General features: G+C 40.8%; 1 protein-coding gene across 1 annotated transcript in view; it reads right to left on the reverse strand.

The window, feature by feature from the left end:
- The window catches only part of crb1 (crumbs cell polarity complex component 1), a 164,852-nt gene that overhangs the window by 37,415 nt on the left and 100,929 nt on the right, over window positions 1–26,508 (reverse strand). The window contains exons 9-10 of the mRNA XM_073063503.1: window positions 7,040–7,931; window positions 1,751–1,876 (exon numbers count right to left, since the gene is read on the reverse strand). Coding sequence (XP_072919604.1) covers window positions 1,751–1,876; window positions 7,040–7,931 — 1,018 coding nt within the window. The remainder of the gene's footprint in view (window positions 1–1,750; window positions 1,877–7,039; window positions 7,932–26,508) is intronic.

Raw genomic sequence — 26,508 nt, forward strand, 5'->3', positions numbered from 1 at the left:
ATTTACAAAAGACAGGATTAAATATATAGGTGCTCCGAAGATGAAATAATTGGTTACTTGGGGAAAGAAATAAATGCATACACTAAAGTTATTACGAACTCCATGGAGCATGTGGGGATCTTCCAATATCCAGGCATTCCTTTTTTTTTTCTTTCTTTTTTTTTAATAGGGATGTTAGGGGGGAGGGGTTAAGGGGAGGGGGGGCTGGGTAACATTTTTTTTTCTCATACACATTTATTCTGTAACTATTTGAAAACAATAAAAAAAGTTTAAAAAAAAAGATTAGGAAGATCCAGGTGGAGAGGCATTTGCCTCAGGTTACAGAGTCCCTGACATTCTTGCAGCCACAGTATTTAGAAAGTAAAGATATTGATGACACTCTCCCAGGCCAGATGTTAATGGTGGTGACTATATTGTTGCATCTTAAGGGGAAATATTTAGCTCTCTCGTATTGGAGACAATCATTGTTTGGTACATCTTGCTTGTTGCTTCTTAACCCAAGCCAGAACATTCTCAATTTCCTGCTTACATTCAGACAGGGACAGCTTCATTCTCTGTGGAATTGCAACTAATATCCAATGTCCCCTTTCCTGACATTGGGAAGGTCACTGTTGAAGCAGCTGAGTTTAATCCATTCACATATTTGCTACTTTGAACTACGAATCATAGCTTTTTTTGCACATATATAACAAGTTGAATTGGAAAAGCTGCTTCCATCAGTTGCTATGATTTAAAGTACATAAACAAGTAGCATAAGAACAAAATAGAAAATAAGTGTGACCACTGGCTGCCCATCCTTTGATTGCTCTGCTACCGGAGAGGGGAGAGCCTGTCCCTGTGCCCGGGGAGTGTTGCTCAGGTTTTCTGTGTTTTGAGTGTTGACATATTTGCAGTCTTATTCTGTGTTTTTCATCCAACCATTCTCATTTTTTTGTGTGGGGAGGGGGATTTGGATGTTGATGTGCTAGCTTTGTTTTGTTTGTTTTTTTGTATGGGAGGGAATTAGGGTTTAATGTGCCTGTTCCATTTTTGTTTGTTTGTTGTGCGGGGATCTTGGGGTTTGATGATCATGCTGTCTTTCTTTTCTTTCTTGGTTTCAGGGCTAGCCAGAGAAGAATTTCAGAGTTGTATACTTCGATAATAAATAAACCTTTGAACCATTGAAAACTTGGCCCAAACATATTATTACACAATTTTGCTGACAATTCTGACAGTTATCAGAATTTTATCCTATGAAACACCAGACAGATTGTATGAGAAGAAGCAATTTAGTGCATATTTAATTTTATTTCTCTCTTAGTTTTGATTTTAGAGAAATATTGTTCTATGTAAAGTTGCTACTTCCCATCCGTTTATGAAAATGCAACCGGCAGTATACACATTAATGAATTTGTTGTCATAATTTTCTTTAATCTTGATATGGTGACGATCTTCTTTCCAGATTTAATATATCTGTTTGCAATTTTATTCTCGCTAATTGCCACATGACTGAGTTGGTAAGTTTTATGACGGTTCTTGCCTATATTGATGATAATTTAGTTGTGATGAGCTGTCTAAAAGTAGAACAATCTGGAAAGTCGTGAACTTAAAATGTTTCTTTCTCTCCTTCCACATGCTGCCTCCAAAAATCTGCTTCAACTCTAAACGTTTCTTTCCCTCTACCATCACCACCAATCAGTCTACCCCGCCCGCACACCTTTTAGTGCCAAATTGATCAGAGTATGCTACATTCATTTTGTGTGTCACTTACAGGCTTCCAGTGAATCCTAAGGGACAGGTACACCTTGTATCTTTCTCCTCGGTACAGTTGCCTCCATTGTAACAGGTCCAATTATGGTTCTCATCATGGCAAAATGTAATAGATAATCTAAGGTATCTATGACAAAAGGACATTAATTCTATATTAATTATTGAGTACAAAAAGGCTAGAAAAACATCTTGGTACAGTTATATGTCAAGTGTTTTAATATTTTTGTCCCTCATGTGTTTGTGTATTCACATTTGAAATGTTGACATCCAAGAATTCAACATTTTTACTCTATCTTTGCAGCAGTAAGTTGTGTCAAACTTCCCAGCAATGTTCCCTCCAACTTTTTTGCCCAGTGACAACAACAGCCGCGCACTGAATTTTATATATAGAGGTGTTCATTTTAACAGCTAGCAAAACACTGCAATAGGAACTTTCACTGCCTCTGGGTTTGATTGTTTTTGCTCCTATTCACCTGCACTCTCACAAAACATATGTAGCAGGTCTGTAACGTGTAATGAAGGATTTTCTTGCCAGAGCTTTTGCACACCATCCATATAAGTTTTGCTTGCTAAATGACACTTTAAAAAGTCAAGTTTCTGACTATCATCCACTTCTTCCCACTTGTAAATTCTCCAGCAACTTTTGCATCACAACAATACAAACAGATAGCACAAGTTTCTGTATCGTACATCAACATTTATCACAGAACAGCTTTTGGTGCAACAATTTCTGCTGTTTCATTAAGCATATCCACTATAAAAAATCTAGCAGTTCTTTTGCACTTCACGCACTTTGCTTCTTTGGAATTCAACATGGTGAATCAATAATTTCTTCAATAAAAACAGTATAAATAAGGCAGTCCTAAAATCTGCAGAAAAATCATTGCAAACTCCACATTGTCAACACTGTCCGCATCAGAAACCGGAAAAGGAAATGTGATTGTGTTCGATCGTGAAGTATACTTAATATGCCAAAGAGGTAGAGTGTGACAACCTTTCATGTACAGTTTAAATTCCTTTGTGTGCTAGGAGAAAAGGTGTGTGTGTATGCACATGTGCACATCTTAGAGGGAACATTGCTTCCCAGGGTAAGATTCAGTCCTCCCTGCAGGCAGGGTCAAGTAGGACACATCACTTCTGCATTTGAATCATGCCACTTGTACGAAGAGTGGGTTTTCTAGTTAAAGCACATTGTTGAACAGTGCAAGGTTCATCACAGAATCATGCAGCAGCAAAGGCTGTATTTTATGCTTTTCTTCTATTTGCTTTTCCATTTCATTTCCTAATACCAAAATGACAAACCTGGCTTGAACTCTATTCCAACTTGCAAGATTTCAGTTTGTGCACCTTCCAGTGCATTGTTCAACTTCAGCCATGACAGGAGTTCTGCTGCTTCAATTTCTGTTTTTCATGTTCTTTAGCAAATTAATAATATCAAATTCCTGCTTTCAAATGTTAAGTTGATTTAGTTTGTCAAAAACTTCCAAGTGACACTAGGTGAAAGAATAGAATTTTTTTAATCATTTGCTCTCAGTCTTAAAATTTACTTTGAACTTTGGATAGACTAACCACAGTTGGATCCCATATGGATCACATCATGAGTCTTTGGCCCTCTGTGATTTTAAACTACACTGTGTAAAACAACCTTTGCTGTGTTCACCAATATGTTTTAATAATGCAACATCTTTATATGTTCCTGACCAATTCTTATTTTTTGATCATCACTGAGTAAAACTCATGAATGATGCAGGATTAGGTCACCTGTGCACAATAGCTTGAGGTTCTTGAAACATCTTATAAGACAATAAAATATAGAAGGAGAATTAGGCCATTTGGCCCATTGAGACTGCTGTGCTATTTCATCATGGCTGATGCATTTTCCCTCTCAGGCCCAATCTCCCACCTTCTCCCTGTAACCCTTCATGCCCTGACTAATCAAGAATCTTTCAACCTCTCTTTTAAATATACCCAATGACTTGGCCTCCACAGCCACCCGTGGGAACAAATTCCACAGGTTCACCATTATGGCGAAAGGAATTCCTCTTCATCTCTATTCTAAATGGGCCTCCCTCTATTCTTAGTCTGTGCCCTCTGTCTTAAGACTCCTCCACCTAGGAAACATCCTCTCCAAATCTAATCTGTTGTGGCCTTTCAACATTCAACATATATTGGGCAACAAGCAAGTAGAAAACAATAAAGGAAAGCTACCATGCCATCTAACATGGCTAGATTCAAATGTAGTATTTCAAAGTAATCTCTTTGTACAAACCGTACTATCAGTTACTGAGGCTATTTTTTAAATTTTTCCAGTACAGGAAATACAATACATATTCAGTATATGCGAGGCTTTAAATTTTGTTGGAATTTGAAGTCTAGGGCATTTTAAAATAAATTACCTTTTTATTTAAAAAAGAAATAATATAAAGAACAAGAATGGATCAATCAGTGATGTGGTGGATGTGTATTTTACATTACTTCCTTATGGAGATGATCGGACTCAAACCAAAACCAAGAGGCAGTTAAGAACTAAATTAACTATCATCTGAAATTCAGCAGTTTCCATTGAAGTTTGACCGGAGAACCAAATTACTCTAAAGTAGCTGAAAGCCTTGTGGATTTGAAGATTAGTTCCCATTCTAATGGTGACATCAGAATAATATTTTAACTAGGACCTAAGTGAAGAAGGCACCATGGTTTCTATAGCAGGATAGCGCAATGCAGGATCAGAGACACTCAAAAATTTCTCTCTCTTTTTTTCCACAATAGTGTCCTGAAACCATTTGCTCCACCACCGATGCAGAAGGAACCAAATGCTGCCCATTTTAATTTGTACTCTGAGCTACCTTCATCTCTGATGGGAACTGGCAATAAGCATCATTTCAATGAATACTCTTTCTCATGGAAAAATGTAGGTTGTTTCCACGAGAAAGAGTATCCATTTAAATGATGCTTATTTAGATTTTAAGATAAATCTTTCCCACTCTGAATTAAAAGTAACCTTAGTATTGTTTAGCAAGGGCCATGAGAAAGATTATTCCATGCAATTCTAAGCAAAGTTTAAAGCAGTATTCATTGCATGATCTGCCTTTAGCTGACAGAGACCTGAAAAATCTAAAAATTATTTAAATTATCTTATAATCTAAATTAACCCTGTAGAGTTACTTTGAAGTTTTTTACACAATTATTGCTAATGCTGTAAGACCATAATCCATCCGCCATTGGGCCTATTGAGTCTGGTCCGCTACTCCATCATGGCTGCTTTATTATCCCTTTCAACCCCATTCTCCTACCTTCTCCCTGTAACCTTTGATGCCCTTACTCATCAAGAACCTATCAATCCTCAGTGACTTGGCTCTATAGCCATCTGTCACCTTCTGAATTTGGTCCATTGGTTCACCTGGATTTCTCTGAGGAACCACAAAGTGTCACATGGTGCTGTACAATCTGATAATTATTTAAATTTGTCAATTGTCTAATTTACTTTCACAGTGAATTTTGCATTTTAGATTTTCAACTATCCAGTGTAAAGACATGCAATAGCAAAAAGGTGCAAATTGCATTATTTGGTACTTGATTCACATGGGTTTGTCAGTAGCCTCAAGTAAAGTTTGTACAAAGTGAAATAAAGAGATAGTCACGGGTCTCAGGCCGCAGTTCATTTATAGACGGTATTGTTGGGCTTTTTTGTGTGAAAAGATATGTTAGAGAGAGCCTCTATTGTGAAGCAAATATCATTGGGACTTCTGAAATAAACTGTTGAGGCTCATACCCTGTGATGAATGAAGGAAAAATACAACACTACGACAATAGAAAAATACTTTTTACTGGTTACATAGCCCTCCAAAGATGGTCCAACTTCTGATATATTACAGATTTAGAGAGAATCTGACAACAGAGCTAATTATTAAAATTTGGTTACACTCAAAGAGTTGTCTATAAAGTGCGAGCTATCTGAGTAAAGAGGCCTACCGAACTTGTGCCAAGGACAGGCTGTTCCAATCTCAATTACGTTAACAAATCCTCTGACCATCATTTACAATTCAGGTATCAGCATGAGATCTCGCAATACCTGTTTCATCCAGAAACCTGCTGCTGGCGTGGCCTCGTTCCAATAGCAGTTTACTGAGAAGGCATGTGTTTTGCAAGTATGAGCTGGTTTTCCATCAGGAAAATAACAGCTTACTGGACAATTAAATAATTATAGTGTACAAGTCAGGTATTTGTCCTATTGAGTCCATTTGTGTCTTTTCAGCCCCTTTTCCCTGCTCTTTCGCCACAGCACTTTAATTCACTTTCCCACACACACACCTATTCAATTATCTTTTGAATGCTTTGGTTCTACGTTCATTGCCCTTACAGGCAATGAGTTCCAGTACATCATTTATTTCTGCATAAGAAGTCTTTTCCTCATATCTGTCTCCATCATATAACAACCCTTTTGCTTTTTGTTGATGACGCCCAGTCATCCAAACATCATTTGATAATGGATATTATCAAATCCCTTCACTTACCCTCTCTAGACCTGTCATGACCTTGGCCAATCAATCAGAATCAGGTTTAAAATCACTGGTATTCGTCATGAAATTTGTTGTTTTTGTGGTAGCAGTACAATGCAACATATAATAATAAAAAAACTATATATCGCAATAAGATTAAAAATTAAATTATATAAGTGGTGCAAAAAGAGAACAAAAAAAACAAAAAAGCACGGTAATTTACATGAGTTCATTTGTCCATTCAGAAATCTGATGGCAGAGAGGAAGAAGCTGTTCCCGAGACACTGAGTGCGTATCTTCAGGTTCCTGTACCTCCCCCTTGATGGTAGCAATGAGAAGAGGGCAGGATCTCAGACCTGGAACATTAACTTGATCTCTCTCTCCACAGATGCTGCCTGAGTTCTTCTAGCCTTTTCTTTTGGAGCACCAGCACCTACAATTTTACAAATTTCTTTTCGTTTTTTTTGTAGGCTTGTTATGGACAATAAAGTGAGCATCGTGCCTATAGTCACTCTATATTTTTGATGTTACTACTGCATTCATGCACTGGAACTGTTTATAAAAAGGCCAGGTCTTGGAGTATGTGCCTTATTGAATTGCTGTCAATGATCATACCTGTAATGAATTATCAACTGAGCAAATGATGTAGTGAGTTAAGAATTAAGGTTATGCAAACAATATTCAAATATATATTGATTACTCATACTCTGATCAACAAACAAAAAAAAGTGCTGCAATGTATAAGAGCAGATTTGCTTCACCTTTGTCAATTCTAATTTTACAAGATTACTTACTGACAAAACCTTCCAGTGAAGTTACTCGGGCAATTACATGAATAATTGTCCACTGTGTCAATGCAGGTAGCTCCATTGGCACACTTGTGCTTTTGACAGTTGTCCAGGCTCACTTCACAATTAGTGCCTGTGAAACCAGGCAGGCAGACACATTTGTACGCTGAGACTTTGTCTGTGCAGTTGCCATGAACGCATGGACTTGACTGGCAATTGTCGATATTCTCTTCACAGTTCCAGCCTGCAGGGCAGCTACATCGATAGTAACTGACCATGTCCTCACACTTGCCGTTATTTTTGCAGGGATTCGATGAACAAGTACTCTCCGTTGGGCAGCCCAGTAAAATGATTTTGAAGGGTGTCTGTATAAATTGTTCTTGCTGAGGTTGGATAATATGCATATTATCAATTGCAATGTATGGCAAAGAGATGCCAGCAAGTTTCACTGTGTTCAAGCAACCTTTGAAGTTGCCTCCTTTGTGTTCATCCCCACCACCTAGGTAAATGTCCGTTCCTGCTCTCAGGAAGTTCAAGTTCCCACTGACAGTTGCACTGGTTACAATTTCTCTCCTGTCTACTTCCAGCTGCCAGCTGGAATACTGAAGCAAGGGATCACTCATGCGAAAAGTAACATCATGCCAGAGACCGTCGCTTATCGGATTTGAGCTGCAGATACTCAGATTGCCCCAGCTCTTTCCACTTTGTATCATAAATACTAAATGGCCCTGCTGGGTGCCAACCGTGATAAAATCTTGCTCCTTTACTGCATGGAGCACAACTGCATTCGATTCCCTTGTCCGGAGGCTGAAGGTAACATTGGTGAGCTGTCGCTTAATGTTGCCATTCCCTCTGAAAGTAAGTCTTTCCTCTCCTTTAAACGTGGCACTAATAAGGCCTGCAATTAAGACAAGAGGAGGCAAAGTCAAAGGCTTATACTGAATGTTTCAACTTCCTTTAGAACTGAGATGAACTAATCAAAAAGTGAAACATATCATTAACTTAGTTAACCACACTGCAGTTATTTCCACAAATCAAAGAACTGAAAGCATACTTTTGTATCTGAGTAAACTAAATAAAAATCGATTGGAAATGACCAAGCCTAACTTGTTGAGATACGTAATTGGAAGAGGATTCAATGTTCAGAAATACCATTTAGACTCCGGATAATTTCAATGATTTGAATTTCCTTCACTACCAATCAAGCCTCTATATAATGTGCAATCCAAACTTCTTGTGTTAACTTGGATAGCTGTGGTGTGGTGAGGGACTGAGTAAAATACCCTTCAACTGTGAAAGTGCAATGCCTGGGAATCATCTATGACTAGGTTTCATTGGCAATTTTACATTCAATATCATGCTTGAAGCCAATAGGGTGAGCAGGAATGGAATATCACAAGGTCTCAATTAGAAAGAATAGTCACAGTACTCAGATAAATTATTCAGAGGTTTTGGGAGATCCTTTTATAAAAGGGCATAACCCTACTGCACTCAGACTCTTCAGGAAGCTTGCAATGGCCCAACGGAAAGAAAAAAACTATACTGAACTTGTTATACAGTTACCCATCTTATTTCTATTCTCATCCCACAGTTCAACAAAAATGTGCTGTCTTTACCTGAAACAATGTGGGTGAGGCACTGTTTAATTGAATTTCTGTTGTGATTTTCCAGTTCTGATGGAAGATCTCAAACCTGGAATGCTAATTTCCTTTCTCTCTCCACAGATACTACCTAACCTCAAAGTTCAAAGTAAGTTTATTATTAAATTCTATATATGTCACCATATACAGCCTTAAGATTCATTTTCTTGTGGGAATACTCAATAAATCCAATAACCATAATTGAATCAATGGAAGACTGCGCCAACAGACAATCAGTGTGCAAAAGAAAACAAACTGCAAGTACAAACAGAAAAAAAGAAATAATAATAGTAATAAATAAGTAAGCAACAAATAGAGAACATGAGATGAAGAGTCATTGACAGCGAGTCCATAGCTAGTGGGAACAGTTCAGTGATGGGGGTGAGTGAAGTTATTCCCTCTGGTGTTTGAGGGGTATTAACTATTGGTGTGAGTTCTGAGGTTCCCGTATCTTCTTCATAATGGCATCAGGCAGAAGAGAGCATGGCCTAGGTGGTGGGGGTCCCTGATGAATGCCTACTTCGAGCACTTTTTCTTTTCAGATTTCCGGCATGAAAAACTTAGTATATTTAGCCATTTTTGCTTATGGCCCAGTTTCTGCTCTGCTTCCAGTGGGCATAGCTAATAGTTAAAATAGCAGCTGGACACAAGTACATTCTGCATATGTAAAGAAACCCTGTCCAGTTTCTGATAGAAGTCCATCTTCACTGCTCAGGAGAGCAGGAGAAAACCAGCATCTGGTTGGAAAAATTGTAGCCCCCTCATCTGATGGGTCCTTAGCTATTTAATCAGCATGTTCAACTGTTTGGATTCCTACAGTCAAATGCACAGTAAATTTCCCTTAATAATTTATGTTGCAGTACCTGCTTTTTAAGTCATTAGAACGATAAGAACAGCTTTAGTGGCAATAATAATTGCAAACTCTGATTACAGTTGTAATTGTTTTATATAAAATTTGATAACTCACTGCAAATCAGCAAAGAAAATTAATTATGAATCTCAGATATACTGGGTTGGATGCCAAGTTTAAATGAAATGCTGTATCTGTTTAATGCCCTTAGCACCAGTGTCTTTGGCTATGGTCAGAACTAATGTGGTTCAGCCAATCAAAAGAAGTGAGTCTTTGGGTTAAGCAAATACACTAGAGTGCTGGAACTGAGTGAAGGGTAATGCTATATTCATGACAATACTCCACCATAGGATTCCTTTTTATGGATGTACTGCCTAGGCTTTGAAGCCATTTGTCAGACCACATTTGGAGTATTGTGAGTAGTTTTGGCCCCCAATATCTAAGAAAATATGTGCTGACATTGGAGAAGGTCCAGAGGAGGTCCTCGAGAATGATCCTGGGAATGAAAGTGTTAACGTATGATGAATGGTTGATGGTTCTGGGCCTGTACTCACTGGAGAATGAGGAAGGTTCTCATTAAAATCTAACAAATGTTGATAAAGTGGACATGGAGAGGATGTTTTCAATAGTGGAAGAGTCTTGGACTAGAGGGCACAGCCTCAAAATACAAGGGTGTCCCTTTAGAACAGTGATGAAAGGGAATTTAATTAGCCAGAGGGTGGTGAATCTGTGGAATTCATTGCCATAGATGACTGCGGAGGCCAAAACATTGGATATATTTAAAGCGGAGTTTGATAGGTACTTGATTGGGAAGGCTGTCAAAGGCTAAGGGGAGAAGGCATGAGAATGAATTTGAGATTTGAGAGGGAAAAGAAATCAGCCATAATTGAATAGTGGAGCAGACTCAATTACCTAATTCTGCTCCCATGTCTTATGGTCCACGTGATGTCTAGTGGAGGACTTGTGCCTGCTGGGACACTACAGTAACATTCTGGACCTGCTTTGAAGATCCCATTCACTTCAGTGGTAATTCGAAAAAAGCAGATCAGAAGACCAGAGGAAAGCAAGTTATTTTTAATATTAAGTACCGTAGATTCCGGATTTTAAGCCGCTACTTTTTTCCCACATTTTGAACAGCTTTGAACTTTGCGGCCTTTAATCCGGAGCGGCTAATACATGATTTTTTTCATGCCGCCTCGTAAACATTTTGCCTCGTAACAGTAGACCAATAAAATTGATGAGTAGTTCACAGAGGTCCAATGAAATTGTACGATAAATCAAGCGCACTTTCACAATTAAATTATTGTAAATCAGTCATTTGTACTCACCCTCATCAACATGGAAAACACTCGAAGCATTGTGCTGCCTTATGGCAGTTACTTAGTTTATAATATTTTCGCTTAGTAATTCATTTTCTAGTTAAAGTTAGAAGAGTTTTAACTATATTTGTTTTCTGTACTACATCGCGGGATGCTATGACGTCACACCCGGTTTCGCGGTGTCTTGTGGGAAAATGCCGGTTTGCGATGAAACGGGACGGAGGGAGGGAGCGCATTACGCGAGCGGCTTTGGATCTGAGCGAACGCTGCTTTTAAGTTAAAGGTGATCAATAACTTTTCCTGGTAGGCTGCAGTTTATATATTTTTTACCAGTCGTTAGGAGATATTGGAATGTTGTTCAGTAAAAAAGTATACGCAACGTATATTTAAAAGTAGCCGCGTTACAGGCACGGTTCGAAAAAAAGCATTTGCAATATGTATTTGTTTATGTTACCATATGGATTTAATTAAAAGTTAAAAAATCCTCACGTGTAATATCTTTCTGTGTAAATATCTCATATTACAACGTGGGACACCTGCGGCCGAAAATCCGGTGCGGCCTTTACAATTAAAAAATTGATTTTATTTCTAAAATTAGAGCCAGCGGCTTTTAATCAGGTGCGCTCTGTAGTCCGGAATCTACGGTAGCTGTGGTTAATACTTTAGATAAATTTTAACTGACGTAATGTGTCTAATTGTTTTTTATTATTATTTAGACCTCCAATGAACCTGATTAAGTATTAAAGGAGTTCCACTTCTGGGTTTCATTTGATACTCATTCACCAACTGGAGTTCACAAGCCATTTCAAAGATACCTAGACTAGTGGGATCAATTCTCTCATATGGCCATGGCAAATGTTGGATGTGTTGTAAAAGTAGGTTGCAATTCCCAATTTCAACAAGTTCAGCAAGTTAGGAACTACAAAGGATGTGGAAGTATTGGCAATCATCTTAAATGCTATAATGAAAATGAAGATTTGGAGGATGCAATCATCAAAATATTGTTATATCAGTTGTGCATTAACTGCTGTAGGTGTCTGTGCTGATATTTTTGAATTACAGTCAATCAAAAAAGCATGGCAGTATTCACAGGATGAATTCATCCGTTGAAAACTATTACCAACTAACACAGATTTATAGTTCTGAAGTGGTAATGATAGTTTTCTAATTTCTTCAGTATTTCATTTAAACACATAATTTGTTACTTAGTTAAATGATAGTTTGTCAATTTTAACATTTTAAGCATTTAGAGTTCCCAAATAAAATTAATCTCTGTGTTGTATATGGTGACATATATGTACTTTGATAATATATTCACTTTAACTTATTCCCATGAAACCGGCAAACTGGGGCAGCTGCTTAACTAAACCAAGATGTGCTGGTCCCGAAGAGTCTGAATTCACTGGAATCCACTATACTGTCATACAACATATTCCACATTTGTATCTTGCATGTTTGTTTGTACAATAGGCAGTTCTAAAAACAAAGCAGCATTTCTGGATTTTACAAAATTTGCAGTTGATGTGTGAAATTCCTTCAACTTTTAGTCAATTATTAATTGGTGCAGAATACAGTATATTTACTAATCTTTTTGGCAATAAGCATCCATAATATGATGTGCTATGAAACCTATTATATACTAACAAGCATCACAAATGAGCCCATGGCATTAAATTTTGGAGCATTTCAGTTCTGTAACCAAACGATTTTCATTGTTGGATATATCTTTCCAACAACCTATTATTTTAAAAATATCCTATCAAGAAAGCTGACAAGGAATCTAAAAAATCAATATATCTTGGTTTCACAGCAGTGTAGAAATGCTTCAGACTTATCAGGATATCTGACAACAAGAACAAGATTTCCCAAAGTTAATCTTTCAGCTTGACGAGAATACACATTATTAATTTAATTTCATCTACTTGTTATAGCACATGCTGCATTTAGAGTTCCCAAATATATTAATTCTGATTAACATCTTTTTAACATCTGATTAACTGAAAGAAATGTCAGTTTTATACTGTCATTTTACTGTAATCTGGCTCACCTAATTAGAATGTTGAGTGAGAAGACACAGCTTTGACAGGCAAAGTGTTCCAATGTGATGGAGTTTCTAGTGGTAGTTATAAAATTGTATATATTAAATTTATTTACTGACGTTGTGGTTTAATTCAGCATTATCTAAAACTATAACATTTGAAAGTGTGCATTTACCTTGCATGTTCTAATAGTTATAAGGTAGGGACAATAGTCTAAGGAAGGGGAGAAAAAGGCAGATACAGTTATACTCTTGCCATTTGCATACATCTATGCTTGTCTAGATTAGATCTACACGAGTTTCTAATGGGAGATGTGTTTTCGATTCCTGTTTATCGTGGGGAAGCCATCACTTGCAAACAATTTTGTAACAAAGGTGGTTCTGATCACTCTTTTGATGCTCGATATTGTACTAAATTTTTGCACCACCATGGTTTTCCAAAGCACTCTGAAGAAACATAGGTTAGTCAGCCTGCTGCCACAGAAGCAATTCTGCTTTTGACAGAATGGAAAGAAAAGCAAATTCTCCATAACCTTTGAACTTCCAGTTCAGAGGGAAAGAGGAACACGTTGAAATATGAGTCGAGTCCTTGGTTAATGCGATGTCTTGTGCCTTAACCCACACTCAGTGGCCATTTTATTAGGTACACCTGTACACCTGCTCATTAATGCAAAATCAGCCAATCATGTGGCAGAAACTTAATGTATAAAAGCCTAGAGAAATGGTCAAGACATCCAATTGCTGTTCAGACAAAACATCAGAATGGAGAAGAAATGTTATCTAAGTGACTTTGACCATGGAATGATTGTTGTTGTCAGACAGGATGGTTTGAGAATCTCAGAAATTGCTGATCTCCTGGGATTTTCAAGCTCAACAGTCTCTAGAGCTTACAGAGAATAATGGGGAAAACAAAGACATCTAGTGAGTGACACTCTGCAGGTGAAAATACATTGTTCTTACGAAAGGTCAGAGGAGAATGGCCAGACTGTTAAGCTGACTAGAAACTGACAGTAAGTCAAATAACCACAAGTTACAACAGTGGTGTGCAGAAGAGCATCTTCCAATGCATAACAGGTCAAACCTTGAAGTGGATAGGCTACAGCAGCAGAAGACCACGAACATTCACTCATGCACTTAGGAGGAACTTTATAAAGTAGCCACTTAGAGTATAATTCCCTACATTGCTGATGATTGCTCCTTACAATGAGGACTAGCTAGAGCAGGGATTCCTAACTTCTTTATGCCATGGACCAATACTGTTGTGCATTTGATATTTTAATAATATTTGAATAATCTTGTGTGTGTGTATATATATATATATATATACACATATATACACACACACAAACATGAGGGGTGATTGATAAGTTCGTGGCCTAGGGTAGAAGGAGATGAGTTATACAGCTCTCGTTACATGCACGTGCAGTTCAACTCTTTGAGTGATTATGCAGAAAGCTTGAAGTTAATAACTCATCTCCTTCTAACTCGGGGGGGGGTGTGTGTGCGTGTGTGTGTGTAGAAAGAGAGAGAATAAGCATTCATTTCCTTTTCATTTAAACAATTTATTACAGGTTGGATGTATAAATACGTGAATTGCAGACGTCATCACACTTCCATGAGATATGCGCGCGCTTTGCTTAAAATAAAAGACAAGGTTAGGCTCACATTATGGACTCCCGTGTTCTCCTCTGAATTAGTTTAATGTTTCAAAGTTACAAAACATATCGTTGGTGACGAGGTATTTTTAGAACAGACCCAAGACAGCTACTGGCCTATAGAAGCACAGAGAGATGTTCGAACTAAAAAACGCACAGTGAGCATATGCAGAAACAGTTGAGTAAAAAAAAGCAGCACAGCAAGTATCTTTCAGAAGGGAAGGCACAATCAAGTTTTTTTAAGTTAGAAAACAAAAGAATTCACAGGTTCATAAAGAGTGAGTACTGGGTGATAATCTTAAATCTTGCCGGTTCCCTGTCTGGTACGATGGCAGCACAATCAAAAGCTTCAGCCTCTTGAAGGCCAACCAAAGGTGCACTTTCCTTTTTAAAGTATGTTTTTATGGTCATAAGACTATATTGTGCTCCAAAAACAATGGGTACAGCAGGCCTCCCTCACCAGTGATCTGTTCGTTGTACAGAGCTGCTGGCTGGGGTGTTGAAGAAGCCGGCGGATGAGTCAGAGAAGGAGAAGCCAGTGGATGGCCAAGAGAAAGAGAAGCAGGCAGACAGCTGGGAGAAGGAGAAGGCAGTGGACAATCTGGAGAAGGAGAAGCCAGCGCTCGGCTGGCTGAAATAGAAGCCAGTGGTCAGATGAGAAGGAGAAGCCAACAGCTGGTGGGTGGGCTAGGAGAAGGAAAAGCCGGCAGGCAGGCCAAAGACGGTTCGGAGGAGCTGACCTGGATGCTGCCTGCTACTCGAACATGTCAGGAGTTGGTGCATGAAAGTATCGTGCAGTGTAACCGTGAGTGACTGTTTTGGAGATTTCTCTTGCGATTAGACATTGATAATGTGAAATGCTGCAGGCCTGTTTCCCTTGCTTGGTGATGAGACAGGCAATGGGGCAGCAGCATGGCCTTGGTTGTAGCAAGGACAAGGCCTCAAGCGGGCTTGCCAGTTGCTGCAGTCCTGATGAGCTGACACTGGAGGCGCTATAGCATGGAGTCTGTGCTCAGTTGAGGGCTGGCCTCTCCCGTCAGTGCTGCCCTCCAGTGTCTGACCTGCAGAAGGACAGGCTGGATTGCCTGTCCGTGAATTTGCACGTCACTCAGTGACTTGGATTATACATGTGTTTTCTTGCATAGACAATGTGTGTTTTTTTTCCTCTCACAATTTTGAATGTATGTTATGTACCTGGGCCCCATAGGAGTGATGTCTTGTTCGGCTGTATCCGTGAATGATAATTAAACTTGATTTGATTGGATTTGATAAAAAAAGAGCAGAAATGGCTGGCTACATCAAGGAGATTAGTGCATTTGATTCCACAAGAAATAACTGGCTCACGTATACTGAGCTAATGAAACAGTATTTTTAATCAAATGAAATAGCCAAAAGCCAACTTTGCTGATTGCATTAGATTTAAAGGCATACAGTATGCTCCAAAGTTTAATTGCTTCAACCAAACCATGCAAAATGAGCTTTGCTGATATTGTCAAAGTGATGCAGAATGCTTTAGGTTTCATAAATGGAATCAAAAAGAAGGGGAGTCTATTTCACCATACGTGGCTGAATGGAAGAAACTGAGCATTTGTCAGTTCGGCAATGGGCTTAATGATGTACAGAATATCGTTCAGTTTGTGAAATCTTATAAGAAAGCATTCAAAAGTGTCTCCTAACTGAAACACAACTTACATTTAAAGGAGCAGTGTGTTGCCCTTAAGGCATTTGTTTAGTTTATTATATTTTTGCTTTAGTAATTCGTTTGTAATCGTTTTCTAGTTAAAGTTAAGGTTGTTGAAAGTAAATTCGTTGTCTGTGATATATCGCGGCAGGCGATGACGTCACACCCGGTTTCACTGCATCTTGTGGAAAAATACCAGTTTGGAGAAATGGGAAGGAGGGGGCTTGTGTGTGCAAGATCAGCGCGAGAAAAGTTTTCTTTCTACACACTAGAAACATCATAGAAGCAACGCCGTAAGTTCATAAGATAATCGATATGTTGAAGTAAAAATGTTAACACTGATTCTGTTAAAAGTAATGACGGTTGATAAAGTTTATGTTCTTTGTTATTTAAAGAGTTGCGGATAGTTTGTGTTGAAGTATTTAGAGCAGTTGATGGCATAGGTAGATTCTGACTGTATTTTGTACTTTAATGTGTTATGAATGTGCCACAACTCTGAGGGGCCGAAGGGTACAAAGTCGCCCCCTCCTTTTTTGAGAATCGCAAGATCGCTATTAATTCGGGTCTGGGACCCAGGAAATGAGAGAGAGACACGCAGAAATCCTCAAGGTTTGGAATGTGTCCTAGCCTCAGCGAAACAAAAACCCCTGATAACGGCTATTGTCTCTTGGAGACAGAATTGTGTATTGAGTACTGTACTATTCATTGAAGCCCCTCAGGCGACGACCAGAGTGGGCTGGTTGAGGGATTGCATCATCCCAACCTGATTGACATCTAAGACCCCGTGAGTAAGGATAAAAGAGGGTCTGGGGAACAACCCCTTTAGACGCACCAGGAGAAACGCTAGAAATCCCGTGACAGCGTTTAATAGCGACAGCCAGTGGGGCTCGCGTGCGTCCTTTCCCTTGCCTGGGATTGGCGGGCTTACCACGGAAGAACGGCTTAGCTAAAGGAGAGGCCACAAGTGAACGGCCACACCAACGAGACTCCGACGGATTGAAATCATAAAAAGGAAAGCCGGCAAGTTTCTAAAAATCTCTCTCTCTCCAACAAAAGGCTGCAGCCTGCATGAACTGAGTGACTTTTATATTTCCATCGGACAGTACATTATCCCCTAGACAACGATACAGCTATTTCTTATTGATTATTATTATACCCGCACTTTTAGATTTAGTATTGACGACGTATATTATCTGTATGTTTGCATTGATATTATTTTTGTGTATTTTTACTAATAAATACTGTTAAAAATCATATCATCAGACTTCAACGGACCTCTCTATCTTTGCTGGTAAGTGACCCAGTTACGGGGTTCGTAACAAATGTAATATAGGTTGTTGTAGTTTTATTTTTGCAAGTATTTATGATGTAAATGTGATGCCAAGAAGGAAACAAATACTGTATATATTTTGTATTGTTTTATCAACAGTTTTCACCATACGTTAATGTGGATGAGTGAACTGTAAACGGTTAATCTTACTGGGATCGCGCCTCATTGACTCCGGTTTATACTTGGTGTTTAGTTCAGAGTTTTTACACCTGTGCGAGAACACTACAGTGAAAAGGCGGCATTACCAGGTGTTTCAAGTGCTATGATGGCATCGCGATCCAGCGTCGTCATTGCCATCCAGCGCCAGGAGCAGTAGGGCATCAACAAATAAGACTGCCGACGCAAGAGCTAAAGCAGAAACTGCTAAGGTGCGAGCGTCATACGCTGAACAGGTAGCAAAACTGAAAATGGAAAAGGCTGCCAGAGAAGCCGAAAACCAGTTGGAAAAGGTAAGGATAGCGTCAGAGTTAGAAGTGCTGATGCTACACCGAGAAGCAGAAGCTGCCAGGGTGGAAGCAGAGATATTAGAAAATGCTGAAGAAATGCATGTTCTGGAAGAAGTAAAATCTACTTCAGAAAGGACCAGATTGGAACGCACAAGCGACTACGTCCCATCTCAAATGGACCTGAAAATTTGTTCTTCCACTCCATACTTATATGCTAACGTCCCATTTCATGAGGAGTCTCAGAGAGGCCCAATTGCATCACATCCATCCGAGGAAGACAATTTACCCTTGCAGCACTGCGACGAATTCAAGAATGAAAGGGCTGATGACAAATACTTCTCGACACCAAACTTACCAGATTTGCGAGAGGAGAGGCAAAGGCTGAATTAAGCAAATCCCATTACAAATGTACACCCTCAGTCATATACCCGCCGACATATTCCCCCAGCCAGCATGCCACTTACAGTTGAGCCCATGGCACAGTATTTAGCACAACGACATCTCGTCACTTCAGGACTCTACCAGTTTGACGATAAGCCTGAAAATTACCATGCATGGTACTCCTCATTCGCCAACGCTATCCACGGAGTCCAGCTCGGAGCAACCCAAGAGTTGGATCTTATGACAAAATGGCTGGGAAAAGAATCATGCGAACAGGTGAGACGCATACATTCAGTGTACATCAACAACCCCAAGCTAGCCTTAAGCAAAGCATGGGAGAGACTTCGGGAGTGCTATGCGGCCCCTGAAATTATTGAAACGGCACTATTTCCCATCTGGAAAATTTTCCTAAGATGTCAGCCAAGGACCACACTAAGCTAAGAGAGCTCGGAGATCTACTCATGGAGATTGAAGGCGCTAAAGAAGACGGCTATTTAACTGGCCTGTCATATTTAGATACTTCATACGGAATTAGACCAATTGTGGACAAACTTCCATTTGGGCTGCGGGAAAGGTGGGTGTCTGTTGGCTCAGAGTACAAGGAAAAGAAACTGGTACAAGATGGTCGATTTCCTCCCTTTGAGTATTTCACTAGGTTTGTGTGCAAGGAGGCGAAGAATCAAAACGACCCTAGCTTCATCAGTCAAGGTAGCAGTACAATTCACACCAAGCCAGTCAAATCCACTTCGAGTAATTTTAACATCATGCGTAAGACCGAAGTCTCCACAACTAACAATGACCCTAGCAAGAATTGTCCATTGCACAACAAACCCCACCCCCTCAAAAAATGCAGAACGTTTAGGAAAAAACCCTTTGACAAGAGAATGGCCCTTCTCAAGGAGAAAAAAATGTTTTAAATGCTGTTTCTCCACCTCTCACCTCGCTAGAGAGAGTACAATCCCCATGAGGTGCTCGGAATGTAATAGCACTAATCACGATGGGGCCATGCACTCCGGCCCGTTACCGCAAACCGACAAAGCTCCTTCACCCTCACAACAGGACGGCGGGGAAGGAGAGGATCACTCCAAGACAACTGTTGTCAGCTCGAGCTGTACAAAAGTTTGCGGTCAAGGTCAGTCAAGCCGTTCTTGTTCAAAGATCTGCCTCACTAAGGTGTACCCTAAGGGAGCCAAAGACAAGGCCATCAAAGCCTATGTAATTCTGGACGATCAGAGCAATCGCTCACTAGTCAGACCAGAGTTCTTTGACTTGTTCAACACAGAGAGTAATCAGTTCCCATACTACCTTAGAACTTGCTCAGGCAGTGTAGAAAGATATGAAAGGAAGGCAGAAGGCTTCCAGCTCAAGTCGCCGGATGGTAAAGTTGTCATCTATCTCCCTCTGCTCTTAGAGTGCAATGAAATTTTGAATAACCGCACTGAGATCCCGACACCAAGCGCTGTGCGACACCAGCCGCATCTCCACCACGTCACCAAGCACATCCCAGAACTGGGCCCAAAAGCAGAAATACTCCTGCTACTAGGAAGAGACGTTCTCCAGGTGCACAAGGTCAGGCAGCAGGTCAATGGACCACACGACGCCCCCTTTGCCCAACGCCTGGATCTGGGCTGGGGGGTGATAGGAGAGGTGTGCCTTGGCAATGTACACAAACCGACAGTTAACACACTCAAGACCAATGTGCTAGAGAGTGGCCGCCATTCAATTTTTCAACCCTGCACAAGCTTCATGTGTATCAAGGAAGCACGACAGGGCTTTAACAAGTGTAGTAAAGTAAGTGACAAGACACTGGGACAGTCAGTCTTCGCTCAAACTGAGCATGATAATAAACTTGCTCCATCAGCACAAGACGCCATCTTCTTAAAAATAATGGACACCAAGGTCTTCAGAGACGAAGCAAATAACTGGGTTGCCCCACTATCTTTCAGAGAACCATGCCAGCGCTTGCCAAACAACAAAGAACAGGCAGTCAAGCAGTTCACGTCTTTGAAAAAAACCCTGAAAAGGAAACCTGAGATGCAGCAACAATACGTAGCATTCATGGAGAAGATCTTTGCTAATGGACACGCTGAAGTAGCACCGCCACTGAGGGAAGGCGAGGAGTGCTGGTACCACCCAACGTTTGGGGTTTACCACCCACAAAAGCCCAATCAGATCAGCGTGGTCTTTGACTCCAGTGCTCAGTACACTGGTATCTTCCTTAATGATGTGCTCCTCACAGGCCCCGACCTCAACAATACCCTTCTCGGGGTCCTGTTGCGCTTCCGGAAGGGGAAGGTCACAATCCTAGCGGACATCCAGCAGATGTTCCATTGCTTCTTAGTACATGAAGACCATCGCAATTTCCTCCGTTTCTTATGGCACAAGGACAATGACATTAACAAGGAAGTCATTGAGTACCGGATGAAAGTCCATGTTTTCGGCAATAGTCCATCACCTGCCGTGGCCATCTATAGGCTGCGAAGAGCCATCAGAGAGGGCGCACAGGAGCACGGCGATGACACCGTTAAGTTTGTAGAAAGGCACTTCTATGTCGATGACGGCGTGATATCGCTACAGAAAGAAGACAAAGCAATCGATCTGCTCCGACGTACACAAGCCTCACTCGCTGAGTCAAACCTCCGCTTGCATAAGTTTGCATCAAACTGTCAGGCAGTAACGGAGGCCTTTCCACAGGATGACTGTGCTCCGGCAATCAAAGACCTAGATCTAGATGGAGAAACCATACCCACACAAAGGAGTTTGGGTCTCCTCTGGGAGATTACAACTGACTCATTCACATTCTCCGTGCCGACCGTGATCAAGCCATTTACCCGCTGTGGAGTTCTCTCCACTGTCAACAGTGTTTTCGATCCCTTGGGTCTACTGGCACCAGTTACGATCCAGGGAAGAGTCCTTCTCAGAGAACTTACCTCTGAGCTCTCCGACTGGGATACTCTCCTACCAGAAGACAAGTTAAACAGATGGGAGGCTTGGAGAGATTCACTTCAAGATCTAAAACAGCTTCATATCTGACGTAGGTACACTGCGACCTCACCCACCGAGGCAGCGCACAGAGAATTGTGTGTTTTTTCGGATGCGTCAACCAAGGCCATCAGTGCTGTGGCTTACTTGAAAGTAGTTGGGAAGGATGGTCAAGTTGAAGTAGGATTTGTAACTGGTAAGGCGAAGCTCGCTCCTCAGTCCGAGCCGACAATTCCGAGGCTTGAACTGTGCGCAGCTGTCCTGGCTGTGGAAATGGCAGATCTTATCCAGGATGAGCTAGACCTAGAGCTGGACTACACCAAGTTCTACACAGATAGCAAAGTAGTGCTTGGTTAGATTTATAATGAATCAAAATGTTTCTATGTGTACGTTCATAAAAGAGTTCAACGTATCCGCCTGTCATCAAAGCCCGAACAATGGCATTATGTACGTACCGAGGATAACCCTGCAGACCATGCATCGAGATCCTTACCTGCATCCCGTCTGGCACAGACTTCCTGGTTCACCGGACCCCTTTTCCTGTATCAGCCACCAACAGAGAAGACTCAAATGAGCCAGACATTTGAGCTGATCGAACCCGAAAGAGAGTCGGAAATTCGGTCGCAAATACAAACCGGTGTCACCTACCTGGAAGAATCAATACGAACCACTGAACGCTTTCAGCGGTTCTCCACTTTGAATTCCTTAGTGAGAGGACTTGCGTTCCTCATTCACATGGCCAGATCTCATAAACACTCATCCCGAAATGGTAAATGCAAGGGATAGCACAAATGTAACTTACCTCACACTGCAGACGAATTGGCCCAGGCAAAGGATGTCATCCTTAAAGCAACTCAAAGAGCAGCTTTTGCAAGGGAGTTTTCGGCCCTCCAAGCTAATAAACCAATACCAAAGGACAGCCGTTTGATGAAACTCAACCCGATCCTGAAGAACGATCTCATTTGCATTGGAGGCTAGTTAATACACTCTCACCTTTCAGCTGCAGAAAAGAGCCCAGTAATCCTACCCAAAGACAGCCATGTGTCCTTACTGTTTACTCGCCATCACCATGAACAGGTAAGGCATCAGGGCCGTCACCTGACAGAGGGAGCAATCAGGGCAGCGGGACTGTGGATCTTGGGAGGCAAAACACTGATCAATTCAGTACTCCACAAATGTGTAACCTGCAGGAAACTGCGAGAGAAGATGGAAGCTTTACATATGGCGTACCTCCCACCAGAATGCCTTGAAGCCTGCCCTCCTTTTACGTATGTGGGGCTCGATGTATTTGGTCCCTGGACTATCACCACTAGACACACTAGAGGAGGACAAGCAGAGAGCAAATGGTGGGCCATCATGTTCAGCTTCATGAGTTCGAGAGCGGTACACATTGAAGTCATTGAATCTTTGGATACATCCAGCTGCATTAATGCTCTCAGGTGCTTTTTTTGTACTAAGAGGCCCTGCAAAACAGTTAAGGTCTGATTGCGGCATGAACTTTGTTGGAGCATTCAAGGAGCTCAGGATGGACAAGACGGTGCAAAGGTACCTCAGTGAGCAGGGATGCAATTGGGCATTCAACACACCACATGCCTCTCACACGAGAGGCTCATGGGAGCGGATGATTGGTATCACCAGAAGGATCCTTGATTCAATGTTTCTGCAGCAACGCACCCGACTGACCCACGAAATACTGTGCACACTAATGGCAGAGGTCACAGCCATTATAAATGCACGACCACTCCTACCTGTCTCTTCTGACCCAGAAAGCCCCTTTATATTCTTGCCATTAATGCTCCTTGCACAGAAGGCAGGAGCTCCCCCTCCACCTGGGGACTTCTCAGATAAGGATTTGTACACAAAGCAATGGAGACAGGTTCAGGCTCTTGCAAATCAGTTCTGGTCTCGTTGGAGATATGAATACCTACCTTTGTTGCAACATAGACAAAAGTGGACAGAACCTTGCAGGAATCTTCAAGTTGGTGATTTGGTCCTGCTCAGGGGCAAGCAGATTGCCCGCACATGCTGGCCAATGGCCAGAATCACTGCCACATTCCCTGGAAGGGATGGACATATCAGGAAGTTTGAGTTGAAAACTTTTGACCAAGCTGATGTGAAAACTTACCAAAGGCCAGTTGCAGAAGTCATTCTACTTCTACCTAAGGACTGATTTAGAGACTGAAGTTTGTGTTATGTTCATAGTGACCTTACAAAGGTCAGGCGGGGAGTGTGTTGCCCTTAAGGCATTTGTTTAGTTTATTATATTTTTGCTTTAGTAATTCGTTTGTAATCGTTTTCTAGTTAAAGTTAAGGTTGTTGAAAGTAAATTCGTTGTCTGTGATATATCGCGGCAGGTGATGACGTCACACCCGGTTTCACTGCATCTTGTGGAAAAATACCAGTTTGGAGAAATGGGAAGGAGGGGGCTTGTGTGTGCAAGATCAGCGCGAGAAAAGTTTTCTTTCTATACACTAGAAACATCATAGAAGCAATGCCGTAAGTTCAAAAGATAATCGATATGTTGAAGTAAAAATGTTAACACTGATTCTGTTAAAAGTAATGACGGTTGATAAAGTTTATGTTCTTTGTTATTTAAAGAGTTGCGGATAGTTTGTGTTAAAGTATGTAAAGCAGTTGATGGTGTAGGTAGATTCTGACTGTATGTTGTACTTTAATGTAATATAGTTTGTTGTAGTTTTATTTTTGCAAGTATTTATGATGTAAATGTGATGCCAAGAAGGAAACAAATACTGTATATATTTTGTATTGTTTTATCAACAGCTTTCACCATACGTTAATGTGGATGAGTGAACTGTAAACGGTTAATCTTACTGGGATCGCGCCTCATTGACTCCAGTTTATACTTGGTGTTTAGTTCAGAGTTTTTACACCTGTGCGAGAACACTACAAGCAATTGAAATAGCTGTATGAATGAAAACCACAGACAGAGGTACAACTGAGTTGCAGTTAGGAATGAAAGTGAGCGTGAACAAAATTGTAATGTCTAAACAGGAACCGGCTGGGCCGAACAAATTGTGTTGCCATTGTGGCAGGGGCTCATATACAACAGACCAATGGAGGTTGAAGCGGAATCAGGTTTATTATCAGCGGCATGTGTCATGAAATTTGTTAATTTAGCAGCAGCAGGAAAATGCAATACATGATATTACAGAAAGAAATAAAATAAATAAATTACAGTACGTGTATATATGTATATTAAATAGATTAGAAATGGTGCAAAGACAGAAATGATATATATTAAAGAAGTGAGGTAGTGTTCATAGGTTCATTGTCCGTTTAGGAATCATATGACAGAGGGGAAGAAGCCGCTCCTGAATCATTGAATGTGTGCCTTCAGGCTTCTGCACCTCCTTCCTGATGGTAACAATGAGAAGAGGGCATGTCCTGTGTGATGGGAGTCCATAATAATCGTTGTCGACTTTCTAAGGAACCATTCCTTGAAGATGTCTTGGATCCTATGGAGGCTAGTGCCCAAGATGGAGCTGACTAATTTTACAGTTTTCTGTAGCTTAATTTGGTCCTGTGCAGTCACCCACCACACCCCCCCCCCCATACCTGACAGTGATGCCGCCTGTCAGAATCTTCTTCATGATACATCTGTGAGAGTTTTCGAGTTTTTTAGATGACAAATCTCTTCAAACTCTTTATAGCTGCATTGATATGTTGGGATCCGATTAGATCATCAGCGATTGAATGGTGAAACTAGCAAGAAATGAAACAAAGTAGGATACATACAAAGAGCGTGCTGGGCAGACAAAAATAAATGGACTGCTTAGGGAAGAGGAAAAGCTAAAAAGTCAAGTTACAGTTTCAAAAGGAGCACTAATCTGCATGCTGTTGGTGAAAAATCTGATAATGATGAAAGTGACATAGGACTGACTCACCTTGAGATTTATAATGTGAAATTTAAAAACAGACAGGCAGTATGGCTTACACTAGAAGTGAACAGCAAATTAATTAAAATTGAATTGGATACTTGGTTGGCTGTTACAGTCATTCCACAAGATACCTTTGAACGAAGAAGTTAGACTGGAGAAAAGATAACTCCTGTGGGAATGGCATTCGTGTCAATGAAATACAACAACCAACAAGCCACATTGAGCCTGTATGTGGTAAAAATGGGAGGACAAGCATTGTGGGGGCATGATTGGCAGAGACAGCTACAACTTAACTGGAGATCCATCCACCATTTACATTTACATGCCACACCCCCTACAATGAAATCAACTAAAAGCGAATTAGGAAAGATACTGGATGATGCAAAACTGTCTCCATGCTGTACACCATGAACCATTGCCCAACAGAGGGTAAGCAGGATTTGGTGCCAACTTTTGTGCCTCTGGTTGAAAAGCATATTGGATCAAGGAAGGACCATGCTGGTCAGTAGAAACGTGGAAGTGATGAAAACAGTGGCCTGACTACAATAGTTTTTGCAGGAAACATATCTGAGAAAACTGATGTATTCACCAGGCAGTTACTTGCGAAATATGGCTTGGTTTTAAGCTGGAAAAGAGTTCAAGGAGCTTCAAGAAAGTTGCAAGTGTAATGCACTGTAAGGTTTCACTGCTAAGGTAATGGTTTCTCTGTAGCAGCAATGTTTGGGTTATGTCTAGAGATAACGGGGCTTTGGAATGTGGGGCTCTCCAATGAGAGGGATGTTGCTCTTTCTTGTGTGTCTGGGAGGAGGGATTTCACAGTCTTTAGCTGGGGAGAGATGAGGAGAGAAGACGCAAATGGAGAGAGTTGGTAGACCACCCGACAGAGTGGACTTGGAGCGAGGGTCCGAGGGTCGGCTATGCTTGGAGGAAGTCAAAGGGAAACCAGTGGACTGAACCCTGAGCTCCAACATTGCACATAAGACTGTTTCATGAGAATGGGCCCTCTTATTGTTTCTTTACTAACCATATAGTCAAATTAAGTATTATAAAGCTCAATCATTTAATCAAATATTGCATACTATTTGTCATTTTGAGGTACTGATTTGTAACAGGGTACACATCACAGCATCCACCCAAACAAGATTTCTTAAGTTTGGCTGGGCTGAGGGCTGTCTGCCCCTAGATTAAGCTGCTAGCCGAACCGAGGGTTACAATTGTGGGGGTTCATCCGGGATTGATTTGGTTGGATGCTGT

Source organism: Hemitrygon akajei, chromosome 12 (genome assembly GCF_048418815.1).
Source record: "Hemitrygon akajei chromosome 12, sHemAka1.3, whole genome shotgun sequence".
Lineage (NCBI taxonomy): Eukaryota > Metazoa > Chordata > Chondrichthyes > Myliobatiformes > Dasyatidae > Hemitrygon > Hemitrygon akajei.